This window comes from Siniperca chuatsi, linkage group LG19 (assembly GCF_020085105.1).
Source record: "Siniperca chuatsi isolate FFG_IHB_CAS linkage group LG19, ASM2008510v1, whole genome shotgun sequence".
In the NCBI taxonomy this organism is placed as follows: Eukaryota; Metazoa; Chordata; class Actinopteri; order Centrarchiformes; family Sinipercidae; genus Siniperca; species Siniperca chuatsi.
Window position 1 is genome coordinate 23,875,602 of NC_058060.1, and position 16,857 is coordinate 23,892,458.

A 16,857-nucleotide genomic window follows, 5' to 3' on the forward strand; every position below is an offset into this window, starting at 1 on the left:
GCCCTGAGCACCAGAGCAATAGAGGCCCAGATCTACCACACCAGACAAGACCCAAGGTGTAGGCTGTGCAAAGAGGCCCCTGAGACAATCCAGCACATAACTGCAGGGTGTAAGATGCTGGCAGGAAAAGCATACATGGAGCGCCATAACCAAGTAGCTGGCATAGTGTACAGGAACATCTGCACTGAGTATGGACTGGAAACCCCGAGGTCAAAGTGGGAAACACCTCCAAAGGTGGTAGAGAATGACCGATCCAAGATCCTGTGGGACTTCCAGATCCAGACTGACAGAATGGTGATGGCGAACCAGCCTGACATCGTGGTGGTTGACAAACAGCAGAGGAAAGCCGTTGTGGTTGATGTGGCGATACCAAGCGATGGCAACATCAGGAAAAAGGAACATGAGAAACTAGAGAAGTACCAAGGGCTCAGAGAAGAGCTGGAGAAGGCCTGGAAGCTGAGGCATCTATTGCTGTGGTGCTCAGGGTGCCCGTGGTCATCGGGGCACTCGGGGCAGTGACCCCCAAACTGGAGGAGTGGCTACAGCAGATCCCTGGAAGAACACCAGACATCTCAGTCCAGAAGAGTGCAGTACTAGGAACAGCAAAGATACTGCGCAGAACCCTCAAGCTCCCAGGCCTCTGGTAGAGGACCCGAGCTCGAAGGATGAGACCACCCGCGGAGGGTGAAGGACAAAGTTTTTTTTTAGTTTTTTTTTATATATATACCACCGGAACATAACTGAAGTGGCTGATATCAAGAAATCCTACCAATGGCTAGAGCGGGCCGGACTGAAGGACAGCGCAGAGGCACTCATCATGGCTGCACAGGAGCAGGCCCTGAGCACCAGAGCAATAGAGGCCCAGATCTACCGCACCAGACAAGACCCAAGGTGTAGGCTGTGCAAAGAGGCCCCTGAGACAATCCAGCACATAACTGCAGGGTGTAAGATGCTGGCAGGGAAAGCATACATGGAGAGCCATAACCAAGTAGCTGGCATAGTGTACAGGAACATCTGCACTGAGTATGGACTGGAAACCCCGAGGTCAAAGTGGGAAACACCTCCAAAGGTGGTAGAGAATGACCGAGCCAAGATCCTGTGGGACTTCCAGATCCAGACTGACAGAATGGTGATGGCGAACCAGCCTGACATCGTGGTGGTTGACAAACAACAGAGGAAAGCCGTTGTGGTTGATGTGGCGATACCAAGTGATGGCAACATCAGGAAAAAGGAGCATGAGAAACTCAGAGAAGAGCTGGAGAAGGCGTGGAAGGTGAAGGCAACAGTGGTGCCCGTGGTCATCGGAGCACTCGGGGCAGTGATCCCCAAACTGGAGGAGTGGCTACAGCAGATCCCTGGAAGAACACCAGACATCTCAGTCCAGAAGAGTGCAGTACTAGGAACAGCAAAGATACTGCGCAGAACCCTCAAGCTCCCAGGCCTCTGGTAGAGGACCCGAGCTCGAAGGATGAGACCACCCGCGGAGGGTGAAGGACCTCCCATCTGAGAGAGAGAGAGAGAGAGAGAGAGAGAGAGAGAGAGAGACAGAGAGATCAAAGCATATTTCCAGTGCAGCTGTTTAAAGGATCAATGTAGTTTTTCTCCTCTAATTCCAGACTTGACTGAGATCAGCAGCATGTTATTGATCTGTGTTGACATGAATAGGTGAATGAATGTTGTGCTGACATTTGGATGATGTCCGCAGAAGGCTGACATGATGATGATCCACAATAACACCATGACAGTTACTCTACTCACTTTAGGGAAAAGCTCATTGATTAGGACAGAGTGATGTTGAGCTACACAGTTCAAACCTGAACACATCTGATTGGATTATTAATGGATTTTTATCTCCATCATTTATTCTTTATTCAGATTGTGGGGCTGCAGTTTGTCAGAGATCAGCTGTGCTTCTCTGGCCTCAGCTCTGAAGTCCAACCCCTCCCATCTGAGAGAGCTGCAGCTGAGTAAAAACTACCTGCAGGATTCGGGAGTGAAGCTGCTGTGTGGTTTTCTGGAGAGTCCACACTGCAGACTGGAGACTCTGAGGTCAGACACCATTTTTTACTTCTGTGCTGAGATTAATATGATGTGAAAGTTGTGTTGACACTAAACTGCAGACATAAGGCTGATATTAGACTGATCCACACTGAGTATCTTAATGCTAAAGTCTATTTTCTTCTTCAGTGGTTTAGTCCATTGACTGTGGCAGAGCAATGTTGAGCTACACGTTTAAAACCTTAATATGACAAGAAAAATCTCCACTGGATAATTCACTCTGAACCTCTTAAACTCTTGATTTGTATCTCATATTCATCATAATGTTTTTTAAAATAAATGATAATAAAAATACATGAATAAATACATTTCAAGTAAACTTCTACTTTCTCAGCCATCTTCAGCTCTGAACAGATTATTGAACACTGAATGATTTCAAGCAGGAACATCGTCTTCTAAAGTTACATAATTTATTCTTTATTCAGATTGAGGATGTGCAGTTTGTCAGAGACCAGCTGTGCTTCTCTGGCCTCAGCTCTGAAGTCCAACCCCTCCCATCTGAGAGAGCTGAAGCTGAGTAACAACAACCTGCAGGATTCAGGAGTGAAGCGGCTGTGTGATTTTCTGGAGAGTCCACACTGCAGACTGGAGACTCTGAGGTCAGTTCACTGACTCTGTTACTATTGTAGATCTTACATTTTTGTTTGCCCACATTTTCATGTTTCTTGTACTAAATTTAGTCTGCAGTCACAAAAGACTCAAAGAAACTGTAGAAAATGTCCCCTGTTAGCTGTTGAAGTAAATTAATGTGTATAATTTTCAATTAAAGGTCACATCTGTATACAGAAGATCCTCTGAACCAATATTTGTTTTAAATTAATTAAGTTTAGTAGAAATATTTCTTTACTTTCTGTAAACTTCAATGTGTTTTCACAAATGTCTGATCTTTGATATCGATCCTCCAGAAGACACACACACACACACACACACACACACATATAGAGAGAGAGGGACACAAAGATATCAAAGCACATCCAAATGCAGCTGTTTCCCTTCGGCGATCAATAAAGTATTTCAATAAAGTATTTCTGATTAAAGGATCAATATAGTTTTTTTCCTGTAATTCCAGACTTGACTGAGATCAGCAGCATGTTATTGATCTGTGTTGACATGAATAGGTGAATGAATGTTGTGCTGACATTTGGATGATGTCTGCAGAAGGCTGACATGATGATGATCCACAATAACACCATGACAAAGTCACTCTACTCATTTTAGGGAAAAGCTCATTGATTAGGACGTAGTAATGTTGAGCTACACATTTAAAACCTGAACACATCTGATTGGATTATAAATGGATTTTTATCTCCATCATTTATTCTTTATTCAGATTGTGGGGCTGCAGTTTGTCAGAGATCAGCTGTGCTTCTCTGGCCTCAGCTCTGAAGTCCAACCCCTCCCATCTGAGAGAGCTGAAGCTGAGTAACAACAAGCTGCAGGATTCAGGAGTGAAGCTGCTGTGTGGTTTTCTGGAGAGTCCACACTGCAGACTGGAGACTCTGGGGTCAGTTCACTGACTCTGTTACTATTGTAGATCTTAAATGTTTAATTAACAATTGAACCTAATTTATGTTCATACATAACTTACATCTATAACATTGTAAATTTTCGTTTGTCCACATTTTCATGTTTCTTGTACTAAATTTAGTCTGCAGTCACAAAAGACTCAAATAAACTGTAGAAAATGTCCCCTGTTAGTTGTTGAAGTCACATCTGTATACAGAAGATCCTCTGAACTAATGTTTGTTTTAAATTAATTAAGTTTAGCTGCTGAAGTAGAAATATTAATTTAATTTCTGTTAACTTCAATGTGTTTTCATAAATAATGTCTGATCATTGATAGAAGACACACAGACACACACACACACATATATATATATATATATATATATATATATATATAGAGAGAGAGAGAGAGAGAGAGAGAGAGAGAGAGAGAGGGAGGGAGAGAGAGATCAAAGCATGTTTCCAAATGCAGCTGTTTAAAGGATCAATATAGTTTTTCTCCTCTAATTCCAGACTTGACTCAGCTGCATGTTATTGATCTGTGTTGACATGAATAGGTGATTCATTGATTAGGACGTAGTAATGTTGAGCTACACATTTAAAACCTGAACACATCTGATTGGATTATAAATTGATTTTTATCTCCATCATTTATTCTTTATTCAGATTGAGTCTCTGCAGTTTGTCAGAGATCAGCTGTGCTTCTCTGGCCTCAGCTCTGAAGTCCAACCCCTCCCATCTGAGAAAGCTGAAGCTGAGTAACAACAAGCTGCAGGATTCAGGAGTGAAGCTGCTGTCTGATCTTGTGAAGAGTCCACACTGCAGACTGGAGACTCTGAGGTCAGTAGAGGGCTGGAGTCAGTCCATGCTGCTTTCAGCAGTATTGTACTAAACACAGTTAGTTTCAAAGCAAAGATCCAGTATTTCCTGTAAACCTCCGACCTTCTCAGTGGCTGCTTTCCTCAGTGAAGCTGTGAGAGGAGGATGGTGACGGGCTTCAGGATTGGACAGAAAGACAGACAGAGAGCCAATCAGATGAGCCAGAAGCTCGTTGTGATCATGTGTCTGAGTCGATGCGAAGACGACTGTTGTTGCTGTGTTCATGTCTACAGGAAATAAAGCTGGATTCCAGCTGGCAGCATTACAACATGTACAGAGACAGTGTCCTCGTTCATCAGACTGTTGTGGCATCAAATCTGATTTCAAAGTGTTTGTTCTCTCATTTCAACACTAAACAATTGATCAGTTCATCTTTGTCACAGCTCTGAGATCAGTCTGACTGAAGCCTGCAGATCACTGGCTCTTATTTCAAAGAACCATCATTACATTTAGTCACCATGTGGTCTTTCTGCAGACCAGAACCTCTGCTGAAGTCCAGTAATCACAGCTGATGTTTAGCTGTTCAGTCTTTGTATGAACAAATATAAATATATATATCATATCATATATATCTGTCCATTTGTCTTTTGTTGTGTACAAGTGTTTTTATAACAGACTCCATATTTACACATTTGTCATGTAATATTTCAGAAGTAGATGAAATATTCAGATGTGACTGAGACGCTGGTTTTTAACAGCTCTGAGCGCTAACAGCAGTAAATCCATCATTAAAGTGAGCAGTGAATATCTCTCTGTTTCTGCAGTCATGATGCGTTCAGGGACTCTCAGCACTTTATTTCCACTGTGTGCTTCAGTGAAATCTGCAGAGTAAACAGACTCGATGCCCAAAGTCTCTGCAGGTGTGTGAGCTTCCAGCTCAGTGTGTTCACTCCAACACGTTAACATGAGCGCTGAAAAGAAGCTGGTTGCGCTACACAGCCGCTCCACTTCTGGTCTGAACAGGACTGAGGTCCCTGCTGGTCTTTATACTGGATGTGCTGCTTCACTGACTGACAGCTGATGGAGGGAGTCTCTGTAAACACTGATTTATGACTTCTGCTGTCTGTCTTCTTCTCTCATCAGATGGAAGTGATCTCTGTCAGAGTGTGACTGATCAGAAAGGCGGTTGTGTTGAGAGGACCAGCTGTGTCCTGATGATCCAGAGGTTGAAGCAGCAGCTGGTGTGTGGAGAGGCTCTGACTGGGCCATGTTACTGGGAGGTGGAGAGGAGAGCTTCACCCAGCAGTGACTGACGGAGGAATCACAACAAGTGGAGATGAGTCTCAGTGCTGCAGTCTGAACTGCTCTGAGATCAGCTCCACTGTCAGACAATGTAAAAGGAACAAGAAGTAGAAAAAGACGAGAGGCTAAGTAAAAAATATTCAGGAACATGTTGCATTAAGTGCAGGGTTATATTACACACACACACACACACGCACGCACGCACGCACGCACGCACGCACGCATGCACACACACACACACACACACACACACACACACACACACACACACACGACAGGAACAACAATGATCCGACACTGAACAAAGGACTAAATACCCTAAGGGAGGTGAGACAACGAGACACAGGGGCCAACAATCAAAACTGGAGGGAAAGCAAACAAAGACAGGAAGTAAAACCACAAGACACACAAGGAGAGGAACACACTACAAAATAAAACAGGAAATGACAAAACCTCAACCTATAACACAAGTAAAGTACAAGTGCCTCAAAATTGTACTTAAGTACAGTCCTTGAGTAAATGTACTCTGTTACTTTCCACCACTGACTGCCACTACTGCTGCTGTCACTGTAACTACTACTAACACTACTACAGCGATTACTACTACTCATCCAAACTGAACCATCTGCTGCCTCTTATTCATTCATTCTTCACCTTCAGTAAGTCTAGATGTGGAAAGTGACTAAGGACAGTGCATTTACTCAAGTACTGCACTTAAGTACATTCTGGAGGTAATTGTACTCCACTACACTGGAAGTATTGGACTTTTTACTGCACTACTTTTACCTGACAGCTGTTAGCCTACTAGTTACTCTGCAGGTTCAGATTTTACAAACAACACATGGGCTCAGCAAATAAAATATGATGCATGTTTACAGATCACACAACCCAAGAATATGTAAAGTATTTAAATGATCTCCATCCACCTGCGTCATCAACAGCATTAAAATGCTGCTCACATCTGCATAATGACTAAAATGTCTTTTTATACTTTAGGTATAAATACTTCTGTACTTTTACATAAAATTTTGAATGCATAACTAAAAAACTGCCACCATTAATACTTTTGGACTACTTTTACTACTTTTAAAAACACAAACATTACCACTTCCACCCTCCGATAATACTTCAGTGAATACTTCAGTGAATTAAACTTTGATTGTGGTTGTATTTTATTCTTTTGGGCAGTAGGTGGTGCTGTTGTTGGTGTTATCGTTCAGAAATAATATCAGAAGACACAGAAATGGCAATAATGTACATTTACTGCTCAAGTTTGTACGTGAAGGAGACTTTGACTGTTGTATTCAGGGACATAGCGATCACTGAGGACACTAAGGTCACCCGTTTTATTTTGTCTGGAAATTTGGGGGTTTAACAGCTTGGGGGAGTTTATATTGTGCTTTTTTTTTTTTTAAACATGCACATGGTGGATATTTTACAGACTGATTCCAGTATATTTTGATCCAATATACTTATAAGTAATATAAGTATAAGTAATATACTATAAGTAATATAACTTACAATATAAGTTAGGCTACTTTTAGCCCAACGTAAATAACTAAATAAAATATTCATTATTTCTCCACCTGAATTAAATTCCTGTGGGCTTTCATACAACATTTACAGCTTAATGTTGGGAAATAAAATTTACAGACAAGATCATTTTAGAATGAATTGGATAGGCCTATATACACTGAGTGTAAAGTCTTTTATGTCCGGTGACTCGTCCAAATTTTCTGGTGTTGTTGGCAGTGATGGTGTTGACCTCAAAACTTCTAAACTCCTGGCAGTGCCACTGGTTGTTTTACCAAACACTACAGTTTATACTGGGACATGGATTAGAGATGTGATTGGGTCTACAAAGGCCTGAGTCTATTAACCTGAGCCAAGCCCGAACCACTGCAGCATCTATTGAACTCAAACACAACTCCCTTCATTCTTAATTATGTAACTAAGTACATCTACTTACGTACTGCACTTAGGTTCAGTTTTAGCTACTTTTACTTTACTACAGTATTTCAATATTTCTGATACTTTACTAGAAATTATAATAGAAATACTGTCCTCTTTACTTCACTACATTTGTCTAACAGCTGTATTTACTAGTTCCTTTGCAGATTTTACAAACAAATCATACGATCAGTTTCTAAAAACATGATCTGTGTTCATCATCCTAGATTAAACTGCTCAACAGTGTAGTAGTTAAACTTTGCAACACCTCGACCATTTACAAAATTAAACAACTTTTTACATGTTAAAGCATCAGTAGTAATAATCCACTAATATAGTGCATGGTCAATATAATATTCTGACAGCTGCAATTTTGCTGCTTACTTTAACTTTTGATACCTTAAGTACATTTTACTGTTAATACTTCTGTACTTTTACTAAGATGCAAGAGTTTAATTTATAAGTATTGTTACTTTCAGTGAAGTAAAACATCAGTGCACTTCTTTTTATACCTAAAAAAAGCAAAAGCGGCAAAGCAGCTGCAGCTCAAGTCAGCAGATTAGACGGAATTCATAATAAAGCGTGTTTTTAGTAAGAGTTTATCAGGAACATGACAAAGTTCTTCTGGTGTTAGACAACTGCAGCATCAACATGTCTGTGAAGAAGCTGTTCCAGGACAATGCTCACATTGAAAAGTTGAACGTTACCAAATACTTGTTCAGCTGACCTACAACCAGAACCATTGTTTAAGGTAGGTAAACCTAAACTAGTTAGCTGAGTTAAGTTTATCTGTTTTATTTTGACCTATTCAAGCAGAGGGAGATGATCATAAAGAAACCTGGATAAAAAAAAGTACACACACATGATTTCCAGTAAATGGTGAGGGGAGGAACAACACAGACCAGGTGGTACAGGTACAGTACGTGAAACCAGGAAAATAAAACAATAAAACAGAACGTGTTCGGTCAGTCAGAGTTCAAACTCCATTTTGAGTTGACAGAGCAGAGCAGAAGGAGGAAAAGGAAGGCTGAGTGAGGGTGAGTGTTAATACAACACTGTTTCTAACAATGTTTTACTGTCAAAGTCTCTGGTGGGATAATACTGTTGAATATCGGTCAATCCATGTTGAAGTTGCATGTGTTATAGTTTAGAGTGTGTTTATCTACAATATATCGATTGGAACGTTATGGGACCCCAGCGTTAGGGACGACATGTTATGAGGTAACGTAAAGGACAGGGCCCCAAGTGAAAAAGAGTTTCCAGATGTGTCTCGGGGGTCCAGGAAAGTAAGATAAATGTGTTTTGAAGGTAACCAAGAAGGGTCGCCCCAACTAAGGTCAATGTCTAGAATGGTGTATACACGTTAAGCTGTTCTTGGTTCTACTCCTCAGCTGATATTAAATCCCGCCTGATTGAAGGTCGACTAGTGACTCTGTGTGTGTGTCCTGTCTTGTCATCTCTCGGCAAAGAATCTTACCCATCAAATAGACATTAAACCTAACCAAGAAAACAAGCACAGATTTAAAGAAAACTGACCAGGTGCTGGATGGGTTCATTATACTGTGTGTGTGAGACAGTTGGACAGACTTGTTTCTCATGTTTCTTGTGTTCTCAGTCAGTGTTACTGCTTATCTCTGAGACTGACTGAAGTCCAATAGCTGAGTACTCGGTGACAGTGGTTTTCTTTTACAGGATTGAATTATATAGTCATTATTTTGTCCACCACTTCAGATACACCTGACAAAATAATGTAGCCCAGTAAAACGTTATCACTAATTACAGCCGCAATTAAAGCTTACCAAAGGTCTGTTTTATGACTTGGACTAAACTGGATCAGCCCAGGATCAGGCTCACTGTTAATTGTTAACTTGCTATACCAACATTGATTGAACCTATAACATTTAAAAGTTGAAACCCAATTGCAAAGTCTAAACGTGTTTTCTTTTTTCATGGGACTTGTTTTTCTTGATTCTTGTGACTGAGCCCACAGTCAGTGTTACTTATCTCTCAGACTGACTGAAGTCCACAGCATGAGTGATCAGTGACAGTGGTTTTGTTTTACGGGATTGAATAGTATAAATTTTTTGTCCGGCAATTCAGGTACACCTGAAAGAATAATGCAACCCGGTAAAACGTTATTACTGTACAGCCTCAACTGAACATCTGAAGCTTGAGTTAAGTGAATAATATGTATTGGACTATAAGGTTAGACTTATCTTTAGCCACAGAACTGCCGAGTATTTTTCTCTAACGCTTCTGTCGTAGTCCCAACAGTTATTTTCAGCTAGCCTCTGTTCCAAAAGTCTGTCAGATAGATTTTTTGAAGCGTAAACAGATTGATGCTGTTCTGATAATGGAATTTCAGTTGAGGGCGCGCACACACACACACACACACACAGATAAACTCCACTGATTTCCTCTTAATGGAGAGGAGCAACACAAATTAAACGTACAGTAACCCAAGAAAACAAGCACAGATTTAAAGACAAGTGACCAGATGGAGTTCTGGCTGATTTTCTTATACTGTATACTGTGTGTGTGTGTGTGTGTGTGTGTGTGTGTGTGTGTGTGTGTGTGTGTGTGTGTGTGTGTGTGTGTCACAGAGAGAGAGGTTGTGTGTTACTTCCTTTTCTCTCAGTCTTGTTTGGGACTCTTGAACAAACTTATTTTTCCTGATTGTCTTGTTCTGAGCTCACAGTCAGTGTTTTTTGTTTTACCTCTCAGACTGACTGAAGGCCAGAAGATGAGTGCTTGTGTGGAGGAAGAGGAGGACAGAGCAGAGTCTCCAGGATTAAGCTGTCTGTCTCTGAAGAGTGACTGGTCCAAAGAGTATCCTCCAGGCTTCAGTAATGAACCTGGACCCTCAGACACAAAGTAAGAGAACTGCTTCAAACCTTTGAGCCTCCAAACTGTCGGCTGTAACAGTATTTAGTGTATTGAGGTCCTGCAGTTGACATTACGGCCTGTAACAGCTGCCGTGGTGTCGGCAGAAGTTCAGTTCTTCCCAGTTCCTCCAGCATATCAGTGTATTAATACTTAACAATGAACATTTTTACTTTTTTCTTTTACATATTTTAATTGCTGCTGATAAACATAACATAGATTTAAAGATATTAGCGATTAAAGGGCCATGGTGGAGGAGAAAAACAGCTGGGGAGCCTTGTTTTGGTCAACCTTGATGAACTGAGTTTTTACACATTTTGCAGGATCATTTTACAGCCTACATGATGAGTTGCAGATGTCAAAGGTTAACTGTAGACGTGGAGCACTGATGCTTTGTCATCAGAGAATTTATCAGTGATTTATATAATATTAATAAAAATATTTTGGTGTTTGCAGAGGTCAGCACCACAGACAGAGAGCAGAGTCTCCAGGATCCAGCTGTCTGTCTCTGAAGAGTGACTGGTCCAAAGAGTATCCTCCAGGCTTCAGTAAAGAACCTGGACCCTCAGACACAAAGTAAGAGACTGTTTCTACTGTAAACTGAGCTGAAGATGATTTGGTTATTAGACATATAAACAGGTAGGTGCCAGGGGCCAGATTCATAAAACTTTGAAGCAGTGCATACTGATGTTATTTCCATATCAATCTCAATCATTGGGAATGTTGGTGAACATACACAAGCTTGATTGTCACTTCCACAGTTAGCCATAGATGGATTCAGGCCCCTAATCACCTGTTTTCATATAAACACCTCTGAGTGCTCCACCAGTCTGTCTGCACACACCAGTCCTCCATGTTGGAGGTTACACTTTAATCATTTACATAATGATTTATCTGTGCCTTCAAATAGAAGTCGCAGTAAAGATGTGTATCGAAGAATGCAGAGAAAGCTGCAGATACAGTTATAAATACATTGTCAGAAAATCAGTAGACGGGCCCTTAAATATGTTTATGACAGCAAGACAGTGACTTTCTGAGCTGATTGTTAACCAAACTTGATATTTGTTCACAACAAGATATTTTTGTCTCTGCACAGTTAGTGCTGGTAAAATAATTTGTTGTTAGGTTTAGGGCTTAATTACCCTCAAGCTTATATGGCTGTACCATCTACTAACAGGCCACAACATAAACCGAACGATTGCCAACAAGAAGAAAAGGATGCAGGTCTTATCTGAACCCCGGCAAGCTGGCCCGCTTCCTGCAGCCACCCCACTCGTTTCCCCCACTATTGTACACTCAACTGCGTGGTTGGGCCAGCCCGGACCTCTTCTCTTTTCTCTCTGTCCTCTGGCATCTGCCATCAGTCCGGATCATATTACACAAGACCCATCCTCTTGAGGTTGGCAACCCATCAAAACACAAATGACAAGCTGTAAATGTGATATTTTAGTAATAAAGAAATGTCTTCACAGAGAGACGGAGAAAAGTCGTGTTTCTGAGGAGGAGCAGCCATCCTGCTGTGCTTTGTGTCAGGACGTCCTGAAGGATCCAGTCTCTACCAGCTGTGGACACTGGTTCTGCAGACGGTGCATCACCTCATACTGGGACCAGTCTGCTTCATCAGGAGGCTCCTCCTGTCCCCAGTGCGGAAAAAGCTCCAGAACAAGACCTGGACTGCAGACAGCCAGTCAGACCTGCACTGTACAAAGTAAGACTGTACATCTGTCTGCTGATGTCGTCGTGTTTGAAAACAGGATTCGTCCTGGTTTATTTGCTGTGTTGAACAGCAGAGACATTCAATATTTTTATAAAAATCACAAAATTTAAAACCATTTCTTTATTTTTTGAATTAATTGTTTTAATGTTGGTCATGAAAATAATCACCAGATTCTCAAAATCTTTTTCTTTAGTCTCACATGTTTCTTCTCTTTCAGCAGATAGTGATCTGCAGGAGGTTTTAGATGAACATAAGATCAGTCTGAGGAAGAGATGTGAACGTGTGACTGAAGGAAGTGATGAAACAGGAAGTGGAACCCTCCTCAACAGGATCTACACTGAGCTCTACATCACAGAGGGACAGAGTGAAGAGGTTAATACCCAACATGAGGTGAGGCAGCTTGAGACAGCTTCCAAGATGGAGACCCTCCATGACACTCCAATCAAGTGCCACGACATCTTTAAAGCCTTACCGGGCCAACAGAGACACATCAGAGTCGTTCTGACGAACGGCGTCGCTGGCGTTGGAAAAACCTTCTCGGTTCAGAAGTTCACTCTGGACTGGGCAGAGGGCTTGGAAAACCAAGACGTCAGTCTGGTGATTCTGCTTTCGTTCAGGGAGCTGAACTTGATCAAAGATGAGCGGTACAGTCTTCTCCAGCTGCTCCATGTTTTCCATCCAACATTACAGAAGGTCACAGCAGAGAAGCTCGCTGTCTGTAAACTTCTGTTCATCTTTGACGGCCTGGATGAAAGCAGACTTTCACTGGATTTCCACAACAATGAGGTCGTGTCTGATGTCACACAGAAGTCATCAGTCAACGTGCTGCTGACAAACCTCATCAAGGGGAATCTGCTTCCCTCGGCTCTCGTCTGGATCACTTCCCGACCTGCAGCAGCCAATCAGATCCCTCCTTCATGTGTTGGCAGGGTGACAGAAGTACGAGGCTTCACTGACGCCGAGAAGGAGGAGTACTTCAGGAGGAGAGTCAGTGATGAAGAGTTGTCCAGCAGAATCATCTCACACATCAAGACATCCAGGAGCCTCCACATCATGTGTCTAATCCCAGTCTTCTGCTGGATCACTGCTACAGTTCTGGAGCACATGTTGAGTACAGACCAGAGAGGAGAGCTGCCCAAGACCCTGACTGACATGTACTCACACTTCCTACTGGTTCAGACAAAGAGGAAGAAGCAGAAGTATGACGAGGGACATGAGACGAGTCCACAGGAGCTGACGGAGGCTGATAGGAAGGTTCTTCTGAAGCTGGGGAGGCTGGCGTTTGAACAGCTTGAGGAAGGAAACATCATGTTCTACCAAAAAGACCTGAAGCAGTGTGGTCTTGATGTCTCAGAGGTCTCGGTGTACTCAGGAGTTTGTACAGAGATCTTCAAAAGAGAGAGTGTGATCTTCCAGAAAACAGTCTACTGCTTTGTTCATCTGAGCGTTCAGGAGTTTCTGGCTGCCGTCTACATGTTCCACTGTTACACCAACAGGAACACAAAGGTACTGAAGGCTTTCCTGGGGAAGACATCCCTGGATGTCTTCCTGAGGAGCGCCTTGGAGAAATCCTTTAAAAGTAAAAATGGCCACCTGGACCTGTTGGTCCGCTTCCTTCATGGCCTCTCTCTGGAGTCCAACCAGAGACTCTTAGGAGGCCTGCTGGGTCGGACAGACAACAGTCCAGAAATCATCCAGAGAGCCATCAACAACCTGAAGGAGATGAACAGTGAGGATATCACTCCTGACAGAAGCATCAACATCTTCCACTGTCTGATGGAGATGAACGACCACTCAGTCCATCAGGAGATCCAAGAGTTCCTGAAGTCAGAGAACAGATCAGAGAAGGAACTCTCTGAGATCCACTGCTCAGCTCTGGCCTACATGCTGCAGATGTCAGAGGAGGTTCTGGATGAGTTGGACCTGAAGAAGTACAACACAACAGCGGAGGGACGATTGAGACTGATTCCAGCTGTGAGGAACTGCAGAAAGGCTCTGTAAGTCCAGATGTGATTAACATTATAAATCAGTGTAGATTAGTAGTTTAGTTCTTCAAATATAAACACTCGAAAATTCTTATAGTTCTTAAAGTAGTGTTGCGCTTGTTTATTGCAAAAATGATGTTGGTTCAATCAGGAGAGAGTGTGGTTGAGGTTTTATCACAGCAACATTTGATCACAACATTTTTTACAGTTATAAGTGAAGTAAAGTTATTATTACCTGAATAAGTTCTGCAAGGTGTCTATAATCAGACATACAGGTAATGGTTGATACTTTACCACTATGCTTAAGAGTTTAAAATAAGTTGTGTATCATTTTCCAAAGGAAAAAGTCATAGAGAATTGCTTTTGTGCAATTATTGCTATCATTAGCCATTTCATAGTGAGCATTAAAGGTAGATCGTAGAAAAGATTTCAATCGTAGTCATCTGGACACTGTTTTCAGAATCAAGACATTTCGCCATCCGGAAGTCATTCTCAATTTTCTGGCTGCACCTACCTCATCACTGTTAAGTACCTGATTGATGAGGTAGGTGCAGCCAGAAAACAATAGGCCTCATTACTGATTACTGGGCCATCTTGGAAACAATTTAGGTCAGTTTCAGGTGAAACTAGCTAATCAACAGATACTCAGGTAGATTCCTTCCTGAGGGCAGGGCTTATGTAACACAGAGTAGCTTAAATTTCTAGTTCCCGTCCCATTTTTTCACAATTGAGAATGACTTCCGGATGGGAGCCGAAACGTCTTGATTCTGAAAACAGTGTCCAGATGACTACGACTGAAACCTTTTCTACGATAGAACACTCCTGGACGAATGAGGGACTACACCGCATTAAAGGTAGAAAGAGAAGATACAGTAGAACAATGTAAATTTCACACTGAGATCTAAAATAATAGTAATGGTAGTGGCAATAATATTAATATTAATAAATTAATTATAGGAGTAACAATGATAATAACAGGAATAAGACTAATAATAATAAATATAGTAGCGGTTGTCGAGCAGAAACATGGGGGCAGTAAGAGGCCTGCAATCATAGATCCAGTTTCTGCAGGCAGAGACTGCCAAAACAGGATATTGCAAACTGTTTTGACATCAAGTCCATCAAGTAAATATAAAGTGTCCTCTTTCATAATAACATATTTTGTAATATATGTTTCATGACAGACTTTCTGACTGTGGACTCTCAGCGACTCACTGTAAAGTTGTGGCCTCAGCTCTGAAGTCCAACCCCTCCCATCTGAGAGAGATGGACCTGAGTGACAACAAGCTGCAGGATTCGGTACTGAAGCTGCTGTCTGCTGGACTGGAGAGTCCAAACTGTAGACTAGAGACCCTGAGGTCAGTTCACTGACTGTAGCTTATGTAGTTATTTTGTATATATTCAATTCAAATTTTGTACTGAGTTTTAAAGTATTGGGTTAATAAACTTATTTCCAAGTTTTTCTTCACAACAGATCTAACTGTTGCTCTCTTTTCATGTCAGCATTAATTATTTGAAGCCAAAGACATTTAGATTGCAAAGTAAAACAAATAAATAGTCAGCACCGGAAACATCTTTGTCTTAAAGGACAGGTTCATATTCAGTCTATCTCAATACAATACTCATATGCCCACATGTACATTCAATGAGTTACTGGTGTCAGCAGAGCAGAGAGGCAGTCTCTCATCCACCGGTACTATGTTTTACACAGCGTGCTAGCTCGGCTAATAGCGAATTGTTACAAACAAGCTAAAATGAAAGCTGTCTGTATGTAGTCAAACTGTTTAACTTAGTTTGCCAATAATCTTTGGCTAAAACTTTGGCTAATTCTTGTAAACTTAGCTGCTGGCTGAGACAAACCAGCCCCTCCTCCCTCTGCCAGGTAACTTACCTGCAGTAAATCACAGCAGCAGCCGAGGGACGAGGACAGAGGACAGGAGGAAGGACTGATACTGACTGATGTCTTCATTTTTTCTAAACTGCACTCAGTATTTTGATTTCAGGAATAGGATTTATTTAATTAACATTTTAAAGTGAGATATTATTGAGTTTATACAGTGACTTTGCTGTTGTAAACATTACTGTTGCTGCTCTAGAAATAACATTTAGTTATGTTTTATAAATATTCAATTCTAATCTTATTCTGAATTTATTCTTTTTAAAAATAATATATTTTTTAAAAAGCAATTATTTAGTAATGAAAAAGAATCGATAAGAGTATTAATAAAGACTCAAACCAATAAGGAGTATTGATAAGAGTAGTAGTATCAATAAAAATCCTAACGATACCCATCCGTAACTGTGTGTGAAGTGTGTGTGTTATAACCTGACTCCAATGTTACGAGATGGACGACAAAATCCACAGTTTTGTTCTGTGTAAAAATTACTTGTAAAGTTTAGCTTCAACTAATATGAGACTTCAGCAGTCTGAGTTACACATATCAAGTCAGTATTTAGTGTTTGACAGAGTTTCCTTGTTGAGCTGCAGTGGAGGAATAGTAACTCAAAGAGGGAGTTTGGTCCTAAATAGTCTGTAACTTTGGTAAACACCCACTTGATTTGTCTAACTGACTGTTGAAGCTAATATTAGTTTCAGCTGAATGTATGAAGTAATTTCTTACAGTGTAGTTGTGTTAG

At 41.3% G+C, this 16,857-nt stretch overlaps 3 protein-coding genes across 7 annotated transcripts in view; all 3 read left to right on the top strand.

The window, feature by feature from the left end:
• LOC122866379 (hemicentin-2-like) overlaps positions 1-16,857 on the top strand; it is a 480,239-nt gene that overhangs the window by 351,725 nt on the left and 111,657 nt on the right. The gene's annotated exons all lie outside the window — the stretch shown is intronic.
• LOC122866380 (NACHT, LRR and PYD domains-containing protein 12-like) overlaps positions 1-16,857 on the top strand; it is a 70,364-nt gene that overhangs the window by 31,004 nt on the left and 22,503 nt on the right. For 2 of the 5 annotated variants that reach the window (XM_044175988.1, XM_044175986.1), the window contains exons 6-7: positions 1,876-2,049; positions 2,484-2,685. The exons of 1 other annotated variant lie outside the window; for it this stretch is intronic. In XM_044175988.1, coding sequence (XP_044031923.1) covers positions 1,876-2,049; positions 2,484-2,670 — 361 coding nt within the window. In that variant the 3' untranslated portion in view covers positions 2,671-2,685. Of the gene's footprint in view, positions 1-1,875; positions 2,050-2,483; positions 2,686-3,388; positions 3,563-4,230; positions 4,405-5,526; positions 6,863-16,857 lie in introns of those variants that run through there. 2 more of the 5 variants (XM_044175990.1, XM_044175984.1) reach the window with 2 other exon arrangements.
• On the top strand, positions 8,419-14,236 carry LOC122866385 (protein NLRC3-like). The gene is made up of 5 exons (XM_044175997.1): positions 8,419-8,672; positions 10,360-10,509; positions 10,975-11,094; positions 11,991-12,226; positions 12,453-14,236. Exons 2-5 carry the CDS (start codon positions 10,379-10,381, stop codon positions 14,234-14,236), a joined length of 2,271 nt encoding a protein of 756 aa, XP_044031932.1. The 5' UTR covers positions 8,419-8,672; positions 10,360-10,378.

Bases quoted from the DNA above. Each gene is read 5' to 3' on its own strand.
- LOC122866385 (XM_044175997.1), top strand. From the start codon at position 10,379: ATGAGTGCTTGTGTGGAGGAAGAGGAGGACAGAGCAGAGTCTCCAGGA. The intron at 10,510-10,974 runs GTAAGAGAACTG...TGGTGTTTGCAG, and splicing joins CCTGGACCCTCAGACACAAA to AGGTCAGCACCACAGACAGA. The intron at 12,227-12,452 runs GTAAGACTGTAC...CTTCTCTTTCAG, and splicing joins TCAGACCTGCACTGTACAAA to CAGATAGTGATCTGCAGGAG.